The following is an 11,049-nucleotide window of genomic DNA, read 5'->3' as shown; positions in this document are numbered from 1 at the left end:
CGCTTCTCCCTTTGCAACAGTTGAGAATATCAATTTACTTTTATTTCCCCATATGTTCGTGGCTATGTTTTGGGTAAAAAGAAAAGGGTTGTGCTTGAAAAATTAGGTGCTGAGGGTTAAAGACTGCTTGAATATCCTGTAATCATTTTTAAAGGGATTTGTGTATTCCTATTTTAAATAAATAAAATATAGAGAAGGTATTGAAATTTTAAAAATTTATGATTTTATATCAAAAAAGTAAACTTTCTATGGACTTTATATTTATACAGGTAATTAATATAAAGACCTAAACCTATACAAATTAATGTATTTGTACAAACACAATAATGTATATTTAATATTTGAATATTTTGTATTTGAAGTTAAGTTTTTATACCCTTATGTTATAGAATATACCCCTCTGTATACCTCGTTACAAACAAAATAAGCAACCAGCTTCCACTTCGATCCCTCTCCCCCGCTTATAAATAAACTCAAACCTTTGCTTAGCGATTCAATTCAATTGATTCAATTGGGATTGTATCGAGCTCCGTTTTATGCTCGTTTTGGCCAACACATATTACGACCCAGTGGAGGAGTCCTCCCTTTTAGCCACAATATGGGCGCCTGTTCCCGAGTGCCTCATTTATCTGTTGCCAATGGTTCATGTCTCCATCCCTTCGTCCTTTTTTTTGGGGACACGTTTTACGTGTGCGCGGAATGTAATGTTAGACGAGTGTATATAACTTTTTTTATTTTCAAGTTGCCCCCGTTTACGAGCCGATAATGTTATTTGGCGCTGGAATTTTATGAATTGACCATTTTCCTTTCAAGCCGGGATATTCGATATTTTCCCTATGACTTGTGCAATTTGCATAAAAAATTGTGTCACGACTAGTTTCGTTACACTTCGTTCCAATTCTTTTGTGCATATTTCAGCAAGTTTAGAGGGGGCACGGGCACGCCTTGGATCCCTTGGAATTTTTGTATACTTTGAGCTGTGCCTTTTCTAGCCGCTTCATCGTCCCATCCGTTCCTCTAAATTCCTTTGTCTGCAGGACAAAATATTTTGCGATTTTGTGGATGGTGTTCACAGTGGTTTTGGCAATGGGATGGAATGGTTACGGACAATGGTTGGAATTTGATATATGTAAGGCCACATCGAAATTAGTTTGTTGGAATTTTTACGAAATATAAAGTTGATCCAGAAAGGTATTTAAATGTTTTCGAAACTTTTGACTTAACAATAAAGTTTTTATAAATTAAATAAAAATTGGTAGCTCTTTAAAATCAGTTAAAAATGTGTCACCCATTTATTAGGCTTATAAAACTTATATGAAAACTTGATTGTTAGTTTCAAAGCTATAATTTTACCATTATTTAATGTGCACGCAAGTTTCGTAATGACCTTTTGTCACCCTAAAAATAATATTACTTCAAAGGTGTCCAAGGGAAGAAAAAACCAGGAAGTCAGTCGATTGGAGACCTGAAACAAGTCGGTTGTAATTTAGCTTGGAAATATAAATAAAAAATATATTAGGTTAGTCTTAAAAATATGTTTTAAGATCCCCAAAAACCTCTATATTTTTCTGTTACTTAAAAGTATTTAACAATTACTAAACGCTTCTAGACCACAGTGCCTGAACACAAGCCGCATGTGGGAGTGTATGTGTACATCTGTGAGTGACTGTCAGGCATCGTCTGCACTTTGACACTCGTACAGAGTTGCATTCCTGCCATTGAGCTATTTTGCTCGAGTGGAAACAGAACAGAAAGTTTCGAGCCAAATAAAAAAAAAAGTTTCCTAAAGGAGGAAACTTTTGCGGACGGCGCAAACTTTTTGTTCTGTTTGGTGTTGCCTCGGATTAATATTTTTCTTTGCCTGTCTTCTTCCTTGTTGTATTATATATATTTAAGGCATTCCAGAGTTGCTGCTTATTTGTTATTTTTTGTTTCTGGCACTTGAAATTCAATTTCAAAGAAATATTTCCCAATTGAATATCAAAATACTCGAATGATTAGGTGGCTCAAGTTTCAAAAGAAATAGTATTAATATCTACCACCAACCTTTAAATAGAAAAAATGATTTCTTAGATTTTCAATTTAATTATTTAAAAAATGCAAATAGTCAAATCAGCTTATTGAGTTTTAGAAACTTGAGGAGAATTCGCTTAAAATCTAATTTCACATGCTCAGAGTATGTAAGAGTAGATGGGTGTGTGTATAAGATATATATACTGTAGAAGGAGCATCTGATAGATATTTATTGGCCATTTATCAGTGCCATTGGCCAGAGTTCTCGCCGAGCTTCCGGGGATCAATGTGCAGTCCGAGCTTCTCCAGTTTTCGCACCTTTCGCATCTGCTTGGTCAGCCGCCGCTTGAAGTTTATTTCCTGGTTGAGATTCATAATCTCAATGGTGTCGTACTGGCGTATGTTCTTGATCGTCTGCAGGATCAGGTTGTCCGTCAGGTGGAGCTTGATGGTGGACATCTTCATGAACGGGGCATCCCGCCGCCTCAGCTCCTCGCGGTAGGCGAAAAGGGTGTAGTGCAGCGATGGTAGCGAGGGCAAAGGACGCTCCAGTTGTGGAAACAGTAGTTCTGCCATGGTATAGTGTGTTCCTAGCTCGATTTTCCGGTTCTATATATCTGAGTGCTGCGGCTCGATCTGCTCGCCTCGAAGGTCCAGAACGCAGTGCTGTCAAAGGTTGGGCTGCACAGATTTTTATATGTGGAATTTGGTACCTTCTACCTGCTGTTGTTTACAGGAAAAATCAGACACCAGCACCTTTTTCTGGGGAAATCCCCGAGGAGAAGGCAGCTGGCGCTAGTCCATTGGGCTACCTGCTGGGACAGCTGCAAAATGCAGCACGCGATTTGGCGGGAATTTCCCATTCTGCTGCCACCGAATTGTATTCGTACAGTTTTTCTTCGCTATTGTTAAAAATATGAAAGTTCTAGATTTTTTTAAAACCAGTTTATTTTATTTTAAATATAAATTTTATTTTTCTCCTACAATTTAAATGAACACTGCCTAAATAAAAAAACAAGGCGAGGAAAGACTTGAAAAAAGAGTTGAAAATAGCAAAAAACAAGAAAGGAAGCTAACTTCGGCACCCCGAAGTTTGTATACCCTTGCAGATTGGTTTTGAGGTTTATATTATAGATTTAAATGCTGAAAACACTCACAAAACAGAGTTTCATTACATGTTACCTATACTTATTATGTTTACAGTTTGACAGTTACAGTTTTACATCCCCAGTTTTACATTTTCTCTACATCTACCGATCGGTTTATATGGCAGCTATATGATATAGTTGTCCGATTTTTATGAAATTTATACCATAATTCTAGAATAATAAAAAACAACGAAACTATAATTTTTTTCCTATTTATTTCTCGACCGTTCCTATGGCAGCTATATCATATAGTCGTCCGATTTTCATAAAATTTTTACCAAAATTCTGAAATAATATAAAATGGCCATATCTAAAAAATGGTGCAAAAATGTTGAAAAACAGCAAAGTTAAAATTTTTTTTCTACAAATATATCTAACATTTGTATGGCAGCTATATGATATAGTCGTCCGATCCGGCCCGTTCCGACATATATAGCAGTGAGAGCATATAGAAGACTATATGCAAAGTTTCATTCAGATAGCTTTAAAACTGAGGGACTAGTTTGCGTAGAAACAGACAGACGGACAGACGGACAGACAGACAGACGGACAGACAGACAGACGGACAGACGGACAGACGGACAGACGGACATGGCTAGATCGACTCGGCTGTTGATGCTGATCAAGAATATATATACTTTATAGGGTCGGAAACGTCTCCTTCACTGCGTTGCAAACTTCTGACTGAAATTATAATACCCTGCAAGGGTATAATAATTTTATTTATCTTCCTTTCATTTAAAAATGTTTTTCTCTACGTTCGTTTGGACTTTATCCTGCTGTCTGCAATCACAATTAAAATAAATTGATTTTTATCAAGTGATTTCGAATATAAGGGCGACAGCTAAAGGATTCAAATCAGTTTGTTACATGACAACTGGTGAAAGGTTTAACTTGAAAAAGTAATTGGTAAAGTTGGTTAAGTGTAAAAATTTAAAAATGGACAAAACTAACATGTTAGAATTTTTTGTGTGTACTCTTAAAACAAATTTAAAACCAAATTTTGATCATGCAATGGTTTTATAGTTATCTCGGATTTTTCATTAATCAATTTGGCTAAAAACTAAAAAGACAACATTTAGTTAATTGCCAAATACCGAATGATTGTGTGTGTTTAAATTTTCCAATAAAATCTTGTTTAATATAATATAAAATATAAAAAAATTGAAATTAATTCAATTTTTGGTAAATTATAAATGTAAAAAATATAAAATGTAGAAACAAAATTTAATAAATTAATTTTTTGGTTAGTTCTAACTGATTTGTTCCTGCGATGCAATTGCAAACTAAGAGGATATCAGGCCTCATATATTTATATATTCTTATATTAATCATTTTGCAACTTCTTGTACCTAATTTCTTTATTATGATCTATGAAAAATTTAAAAGGTAATTGATTGCGGCAATATTAAGTAATTCTTGGGAAAACGAAAGGTGAAAAACATATGGAAAATTGTACATTTGCAACCAGAACTTAACTCACTGCCATAGCTGTAATTATAATTTCTATTTTACTAACCATTATAGTGCTGCCATCGTTCTATCATATTGTATTTCATGGCATATTTGGCATTAAATACAATAAATAATTATTATGTAAATTGGAAACACACACAACACCACTAGACACACGCAATCAATTACGCGAGAGTCGGCGCCAGTCTAAATGGCAATGATGTCAACGAGAAATAAGCTAATTAAAGTCGAGAACACAATTTATAATTTATACATTTCGGTGCTTTTCGTATTATGTTCTGTGGCTCGGTTTCCATATGTCATAATTTAGGCATCCTACAGCTGACCAAAAACTAATGCGACTGCCAGGACATGCTCATAAACAACTGTGGGAAATAATAAATAAAATAAGCTCATATTGTTTGTGTATTTTGGGAAATCTTCAACCACTTGTGGTGGGGTTATTTAAAACGAAAAGCTGTGATAAATATTTTTGAATAAAATGTAGCAATTTTAGTTTTGTTTGCAAGGGAAATAATTTAAAAAACTCGAAAAACAATTTCCCAATTTAATTAATTCTCTTTAAGTACTCGCAAGGTAACCTTGGCTAAGATGTTAGGCCAGCTATTTCCCAGGATCAAGGAAAAGCCTCTGACGGAGCAGGTACAATCACGCGATGCCTTTATCTACTTGGATCGTTGTATGTGGTCCTTTGGCTGGAACGAGCCCAGCGATAAAAGGTGAATTATAGCAAATAAATCCCCAAATATTTGTCTTAAAAATATATAAATATATTATTTAAATATTTATTTTATGAAAACTATAGTATATAAATACTTTAGATACATTTTCCTTAAATTTCTTTAAATGTTTCCAAGATGGAATCGGGTCTACACCCTCTGGACCATGACCACCGTCTTAATCTCTCTTATCCTGCTACCAATTTCCTTGATTGTGGAGTATGTCCATCGTTTTCGCAGCTTCTCGGCTGGGGAATTTCTCAGCTCCTTTGAGATCCTGATGAACATGATTGGCTGCTCATTCAAGTGCGGCTTCATCATCGCAGGACACCGAAATTTCAAAACAGCCAAATGGGTGCTGGATCAGCTGGATAAGAGATGCAGTAGTGACGAGGAGCGGTCCAGTGTTCATCGTCATGTGGCCATGGGAAATTCATTGTACATCCTTTATCATTTCTTGTATACCACCTATGTGGTCACCAATTTCGTGGGCTATGTGTTTGTGGGACGCCATGCCTGGCGCTTGTACATTCCGCTGCTCAATTCCGACGAGAACTTTGTGGTGTCCAGCCTGCTAGAACTTATCCTGATGACTTCCGTGGTCACCATGCAGCAGTGCACGGATGTGTGTCCTATTATCTACATGCTGCAGGGTCGGGGTCATATCACCCTCTTGAAGGATCGCCTGCAGAAGCTGCGCTCAGATCCGCAGAAGAATCACGATGAGCACTTTGTGGACTTGACCGAGTGCATCAAGGAACATCGCTTGATTTTGGAGTAAGCATATTTGGTTGTATTTTTTAAACTTAGCAAATATTTAAATGTAAATCCTTTTCTTAGATATATAAACGCCCTGAGACCTGTTTTTTCTGGAACTATTTTCGTGCAATTTCTGCTGATTGGATTAGTTCTTGGCATCTCGGCAATCAATGTAATGTTTTTCTCATCGTTTTGGACGGGACTGGGCACCTTTGTCTTCATGTTCGATGTCTGCATGGAGACCTTTCCGGTGTGTTATCTGTGCAATTTTATAGCCGACGATTGCCAGGAGCTGGCCAATTGCCTGTTCCAGTCGGATTGGATATCCGCCGATCGTCGCTACAAGTCCACCTTGGTACACTTTCTCCACAATCTTCAGCAACCCATTATACTAACAGCTGGCGGAGTACTCCCTATATCCATGCAAACCAATTTATCTGTAAGTTTGATTTCTGACAACCTGAGAAATTATTATAATTATTGGATTTCTTTTAAGATGGTAAAGTTGACTTTTTCGGTGGTGACTCTCGTTAAACAATTCAATCTGGCTGAGAAGTTTCAATAAAAATGGAACTATAAATTGAATAGTAAATAAAAAAATCTTCTTAGAGATTAAACAAAATTTATTTGGGGTAATGGGATTACATTGTCCTTTAAGTCCGACAAAAGAATTATTGTTAAAATTATTAATTTATTCATTAAATCAAATTATATTACTTAAGTTTCTCTAATACATTGTCACCATTTGGTTTGCTCTTTTTAAGAATTTAAAGTGCCAGCAAAAATCCATAATTATGGAGACACGTGTGGAACGAATAAATGTTATGCAATAACTAACCAATGTTGGGGGAAATTCACATGACAGCTATTCCCAAAGTTAATAATTGAAGAAATTGAAGAATTTTAATTAAGTTTTTGTTAGTCAAAAGTCTGGAAAGTTATGTCTAAAGATGGGAGGTTGAAACAGGTAAATAGTTAAGACTAAATTGTACCCTTTAAGTACTTTAAATAATCTTAGAGATAGCCTGAGTAATTTCAAGCTTAATTTATTGCCTTTTCTTTTGTTGTAAAACAACACTTACATAAATAAAAAAATAAAGAAATATTGTAAAGTATATTATATTTCGTATAAATGCAATATACCCGAGTCTGGCTCAAAATAAAAGTTGAATACCTTGAGACATCTACACAAGGACATTGGCCTAAAGTGGCCTATAAAAGGCAATTGTGACACAAACTAGCTTCACAATCGAAAAGCCACCGCGTTCAAGATGTTAAGTCGGTTATTTTCGCAGGTCAAAGAGAAACCTTTATCGGTAAAGGTACAATCCCGCGATGCCTTCATCTACTTGGATCGGTGTATGTGGTCCTTTGGCTGGACAGAGCCTAGCGATAAAAAGTAAAAAATTTACATAATATCTCTCGGATTAAAAGTTATTCTGCAAACAAAAATGTCTTATTTGAAAGGTGGAATACATTATACACTTTGTGGTGCCTTTTCACCACCATATTGGTGCTAGTCCTGCTCCCAATGTCCATGGTCGTGGAGTATGTGCATCGTTTTCGCAGTTTCTCGGCCAACGAGTTCCTCAGCTCCTTCGAGATCTTGGTCAACATGTACGGTAGCTCCATTAAGTCTGCTATTGTCCTGACGGGACATAGGAAAATTCAAGCTGCAAGGCTATTGTTGGATAAACTGGACAAGCGATGCCTGAGTAATGCGGAGAAGACCAGGGTGCATCGCTATGTGGCCATATGCAACTTCTTGTTCATCATATATTCTATTTTGTACTCGCACTACGTGATTATTAACTTCATGGGCTATCTCCTTACGGGACGCCATGCCTGGCGCATGTACATCCCGCTGCTGAACTCCGAGGAGAATTTCCTGCTGTCCAACTTGGTAGAGCTTGTCCTAATGAATACGGCGGTGGTCATGGATCAGTGCACGGGTGCCATCGCCTCAATGCTGATGGCTCGCTGCCACCTCACCTTGCTCAGGGATCGGCTGGAGAAGCTAAGGTCGGATCCGGACAAGAATGATGATGAGCACTTGGCTGATTTGACCAAATGCATACAGGATCATCGCTTGATTTTGGAGTAAGCTTTTTCTTTAATATATATGTTTTTGGTATTAATATGTCCTCTAGTTATGTCAACGTCCTGCGACCTGTCATCTCGGGAACCATATTTGTGCAATTCCTTTTGATTGGCACTGTCCAGGGCCTTTCAATGATCAACATCATGTTTTTCTCATCGTTTTGGACGGGTCTGGGAACCTTTGTTTTCATGTTCGATGTGTGTTTGGAGACGTTTCCCTTCTGCTACCTCTGCAATGTCATAGTCGAAGACTGCCAGGATCTGTGCAACAGTTTGTTCCAATCCAATTGGATGACCGGCGATCGTCCCTACAAGTCTGCCGTTGTATACTTTCTTCACAATCTGCAGCAACCGATTATCCTGACAGCCGGTGGAGTGTTTCCCATTTGCATGCAAACCAATTTATCTGTAGGTTTTCGTTAATCTTAAATTTAAAATCTTATAAATATTAATTTTATTTATATTCGATTTCTTGAAGATGGTGAAGCTGGCTTTTTCTGTGGTCACCGTCATAAAGCAGTTCAACCTGGCCGAGAAGTTCCAATAGGAATAGGAAATATACAAAACTTAGGATCAATTTAAAAGAATTTAGTAATATGAAAATATTTTAAACATAGAAAATAATTTAAAATTGTTTTTCCTTGTAAAATAAATATATTTCCAATGAATCCTTTCAGTTTTTGTTTATTGATTTTAATAAAAAAAACTCTTCCAAACCATTTTCAACGTAAATAATTTAACAATTTCTTGAAAGTTTCTGCAAGAAAAGAAGGCGTTTCTTAAAGCATATACAACATTTTCTCAGTCCTTGATGCAAAAAATAAAAAGGCAAGTCATTTGGGAAAGACACAATGGGTGTTTTGTGGCCTATAAAAGGCCACGGTGATTGACTTTGAATTATTCGCAAAAAGAAACCGCAACCAAGATGTTAAGCAAAATATTTCCTCTCATCAAGCAAAAGCCTCTATCCGAAAAGGTGCAATCCCGTGAAGGCTTTATCTACTTGGATCGCATTATGTGGTCATTTGGATGGACAGAGGCAGCCAACAAAACGTAAATTACAATTAAAATATGATTCCTTAAATGTTAGACTTAATTCCTCCTTGAAGGTGGACTTACGTTTACAATACTTGGCGCATATTCATGGTCATACTTGTATTGATTCTGTTGCCAATGTCCATGGTCGTGGAGTATGTGCATCGTTTTCGCAGTTTCTCGGCCAACGAGTTCCTCAGCTCCTTCGAGATCTTGGTCAACATGTACGGTAGCTCCATTAAGTCTGCTATTGTCCTGACGGGACATAGGAAAATTCAAGCTGCAAGGCTATTGTTGGATAAACTGGACAAGCGATGCCTGAGTAATGCGGAGAAGACCAGGGTGCATCGCTATGTGGCCATATGCAACTTCTTGTTCATCATATATTCTATTTTGTACTCGAACTACGTGATTATTAACTTCATGGGCTATCTCCTTACGGGACGCCATGCCTGGCGCATGTACATCCCGCTGCTGAACTCCGAGGAGAATTTCCTGCTGTCCAACTTGGTAGAGCTTGTCCTAATGAATACGGCGGTGGTCATGGATCAGTGCACGGATATCTGTGCCATCGCCTCAATGCTGATGGCTCGCTGCCACCTCACCTTGCTCAGGGATCGGCTGGAGAAGCTAAGGTCGGATCCGGACAAGAATGATGATGAGCACTTGGCTGATTTGACCAAATGCATACAGGATCATCGCTTGATTTTGGAGTAAGCTTTTTCTTTAATATATATGTTTTTGGTATTAATATATCCTCTAGTTATGTCAACGTCCTGCGACCTGTCATCTCGGGAACCATATTTGTGCAATTCCTTTTGATTGGCACTGTCCAGGGCCTTTCAATGATCAACATCATGTTTTTCTCATCGTTTTGGACGGGTCTGGGAACCTTTGTTTTCATGTTCGATGTGTGTTTGGAGACGTTTCCCTTCTGCTATCTGTGCAATGTCATCATCGATGATTGTCAAGAGCTCTCTGATCGATTGTTCCAATCGAATTGGATGGGCGCCGATCGTCGCTACAAGTCCACCTTGATATACTTTCTTCACAATCTACAGCGTCCCATAACCCTGACAGCTGGTGGAGTGTTTCCCATTTGCATGCAGACTAACTTGGCGGTGAGTTTGATTAAAAATTCAGTTTATTATGTATTATTATAATTATTGAATATTACTTATAATTCTTATCTCTCTTAGATGGTGAAGCTGGCCTTTTCTGTGGTCACCGTCATGAAACAATTTAACTTGGCAGAAAAGTTTCAATAGGAGATAAATTATATATGATAAATTATATATTATATTAATTCAATTGAGAAAGTATTTGAAAATGTAGAATTGTTCAAGGAAATATTAGGCTTTTTAAAAACCTAAGTAGAAAGGTTTGACATTTTAAGGACACAATAAAAAATACCCATAAAAGATACCCATACCCAAGATATAATTTCAATTGATTTAAAAAACATATAATACCATTAAAATTACCTTTAAAGTAAGGTTATTAAACACCTGCACTGACTTTATCCCCCGATTAACGCTTTAAGATACTCGAAACCATTAATTTTAACTCAACGTTTCCTCCATTTAATTTTAAATCCCCCAACTTCATCAGCCTCCATATTAAAATTAACTTGCCCATTTTCCAGCAGCAAAAAAAATAATATATATTTCGATTAATTAAGAGACCTGAAAAAAGATTCTAGGTCACACAATTATTGTTTGTCTTTGCTGCAGATGTCCTGTGCGTTGCCTGTCCTCAATGCCAAAGAGTCAATATTATTACGGTCGACGCTTCGCGTT

General features: G+C 37.0%; 4 protein-coding genes across 4 annotated transcripts; 3 read left to right on the top strand and 1 right to left on the bottom strand.

Moving 5' to 3' along the window:
- Positions 1 to 2,242: 2,242 nt before the first annotated feature.
- On the bottom strand, positions 2,243 to 2,641 carry halo. Its single transcript, XM_017166302.2, has one exon. It carries the CDS (start codon positions 2,587 to 2,589, stop codon positions 2,257 to 2,259), a length of 333 nt encoding a protein of 110 aa, XP_017021791.1. The 5' UTR covers positions 2,590 to 2,641; the 3' UTR covers positions 2,243 to 2,256.
- Positions 2,642 to 5,228: 2,587 nt separating this feature from the next.
- LOC108074287 (odorant receptor 22a-like) lies at positions 5,229 to 6,680 on the top strand. The gene is made up of 4 exons (XM_017166277.1): positions 5,229 to 5,356; positions 5,495 to 6,133; positions 6,197 to 6,554; positions 6,612 to 6,680. The coding sequence occupies exons 1-4, from the start codon at positions 5,229 to 5,231 to the stop codon at positions 6,678 to 6,680; spliced, it is 1,194 nt and encodes a 397-aa protein (XP_017021766.1).
- Positions 6,681 to 7,386: 706 nt separating this feature from the next.
- LOC108074314 (odorant receptor 22a-like) lies at positions 7,387 to 8,762 on the top strand. The gene is made up of 4 exons (XM_017166314.1): positions 7,387 to 7,514; positions 7,583 to 8,215; positions 8,266 to 8,623; positions 8,694 to 8,762. Exons 1-4 carry the CDS (start codon positions 7,387 to 7,389, stop codon positions 8,760 to 8,762), a joined length of 1,188 nt encoding a protein of 395 aa, XP_017021803.1.
- Positions 8,763 to 8,974: 212 nt separating this feature from the next.
- Positions 8,975 to 10,518, top strand: LOC108074298 (odorant receptor 22a-like). Its single transcript, XM_017166289.2, has 4 exons — positions 8,975 to 9,268; positions 9,325 to 9,963; positions 10,014 to 10,371; positions 10,450 to 10,518. The coding sequence occupies exons 1-4, from the start codon at positions 9,141 to 9,143 to the stop codon at positions 10,516 to 10,518; spliced, it is 1,194 nt and encodes a 397-aa protein (XP_017021778.1). The 5' UTR covers positions 8,975 to 9,140.
- The last annotated feature ends 531 nt before the right edge of the window (positions 10,519 to 11,049 follow it).

Source organism: Drosophila kikkawai, chromosome 2L, assembly GCF_030179895.1.
Source record: "Drosophila kikkawai strain 14028-0561.14 chromosome 2L, DkikHiC1v2, whole genome shotgun sequence".
Taxonomy (NCBI): Eukaryota; Metazoa; Arthropoda; class Insecta; order Diptera; family Drosophilidae; genus Drosophila; species Drosophila kikkawai.
Note: the sequence above shows the minus strand (reverse complement) of the source record. Positions and strands in the feature narration are given on the sequence as shown.